Source organism: Globicephala melas, chromosome 20 (genome assembly GCF_963455315.2).
Source record: "Globicephala melas chromosome 20, mGloMel1.2, whole genome shotgun sequence".
Lineage (NCBI taxonomy): Eukaryota > Metazoa > Chordata > Mammalia > Artiodactyla > Delphinidae > Globicephala > Globicephala melas.
This window is the reverse complement of record NC_083333.1, coordinates 12394606-12396356: the sequence shown is the minus strand read 5'-3', so window position 1 is coordinate 12396356 and position 1751 is coordinate 12394606. Positions and strand designations below refer to the sequence as shown.

General features: G+C 60.7%; 1 protein-coding gene across 1 annotated transcript; it reads left to right on the top strand.

The window, feature by feature from the left end:
• Window positions 1–1223: 1223 nt before the first annotated feature.
• Window positions 1224–1751, top strand: RNF222 (ring finger protein 222). The gene has a single exon (XM_060290215.2). The coding sequence runs from the start codon at window positions 1224–1226 to the stop codon at window positions 1749–1751; it is 528 nt and encodes a 175-aa protein (XP_060146198.1).

Here is a 1751-nt window from a genome sequence, read left to right as displayed (position 1 = left end):
TAGGTCATCTCTCAGATCTGGGGGCTGCCACACGGCTCTAGTTGTCAGTGTGTCCAGGGGTCTTTGTCTACATCACTGATATATCAATAACAGGAAGAGGCTGTTCTAGAGGAGTTTAGATGACACAGCTGTGACACGTTGGGGACACGTTGCATAATGAGAACACTTGGACCACATCACATACCCAAAGAGGTGTTTCCCATCAAGGTTCACACCTTGAGAAACTGGACTAAATCCAACAATGTTGCCGTTGCTGACAGCATCGCTGGAGCCTCTCTTTAGCTCTCAGATAATGTTAGAAACCCACCTGTTGCATCATGGTGACTCCTTTTCTTTGATTTAAAACAATCTCATGCCACTTGAGTACTCATTTGCTTTCTCACCAGAATGGGCACCCGGTGACTTTTGGCCATTTCCAAATACCAGACGTATCCTCGAAGGATGAAAATCTGCCCTCACAGAGGTTAATCAGAAGGTTCTCTCGCAGCCTCGGGAAGGCCTCCGGGAAGAGTCTGAAGGATGAGTGAGCTGTGACGGGCAAAGGAAGGAGCCCACAGCTCCCTGACGTGACCGCGCGGCCGGCCAGCCGTCATTTGGATGTGTAAGTTTGGAGTTTCATTTTCAAACCCCTCGTTGCTTTACAGCCACACGTGGCACACAGGAATGCGGCGCAGGGGCTGCGCACAACCCAGTGGGTCGGCCAGCCCAAGCGGGGAAACGCAGCAGCAGCAGCAGCAGAGGCTGTTCTGGAAAACGGCCACTCTGGGCACACGCCCACACTGAGGCCTGGACTGAGGCCGCCGGTGCAACCGCTTAGCCACCCGCTTCCCCTGGGAAATGGGTCCTCCGGCCTCCACTTCGGGCCTGGAACCAGGAAGCGGGAGGCGGTGACCTCACAGCGAGTGCCCGTCGGGCTGGAAGTGGGAGGGTACACCTTCCCCCGCCACCCACCTCCTTCCAGAGCCCAGCGTGGCTGGGAGCTCTCGTTATTTGTCTCCCAATCCCCCTTCCGGAAGCGGCCCCTCATCGCTTCCGGCGGGTCCGGGGTTACTTCCGGTAGACCCCCTGGAGGAGGAGCAGCGGAAGAGGACCGGGGAGGAGGGGGTGGAGGCAGCGGGGTGCCGGGAGGCCCGGAGGGGTCCGGCAGGGGAGCGAAGGAGGGAAAGGCGCTGATGCTCTGGCCCTTCCCGCCCACAGCCAGGGCCCTGCTCTCCCGTGCGGCCATGTCCGAGGGGGAGAGCAAGGAAAGCTTGGGCGGCGAGTGCCCCGTGTGCTACGAGAAGTTCCGCGAAATGGAGGGCGCCAGCCGGACGCTGAGCTGTGGCCACATGTTCTGCCATGACTGCCTGGTCAAGTACCTCCTCTCCACGCGTGTGGACGGGCAGGTCCAGAGGACCGTCGTCTGCCCCGTCTGCCGCTACGTCACCTTCCTCGACAAGAAGAGCTCCTGCTGGCCCTCCAAGCTGGACAAGAGCTCTCAGACCCTGGTCGTGCCCTTGGACCCGCCGCCCGGCCTGCTCCAGGAGCCGCAGATCTTCCTCATCAGCAGCCATGGGATACCCCTGGGGAAGCAGGACAGCATCCTGCCCGGGCGCAGCCTGGCCGAGCTCTTGGAGGCCTCCCCGGTGCCCAGCTCCACCCGGTCGTTCTGCAGCCGCTTCCAGGCCCTACTGCTCATCGTCCTCATTGCCGTGGTGTCCGTGGTGGCTGCCATCCTGCCCTGGGTGCTGCTGGTGAGGAAGCACGCGTGA

What these genes read in the sequence shown, in the direction of transcription:
- RNF222 (XM_060290215.2), top strand. Translation starts at nt 1,224, where the DNA reads ATGTCCGAGGGGGAGAGCAAGGAAAGCTTGGGCGGCGAGTGCCCCGTG.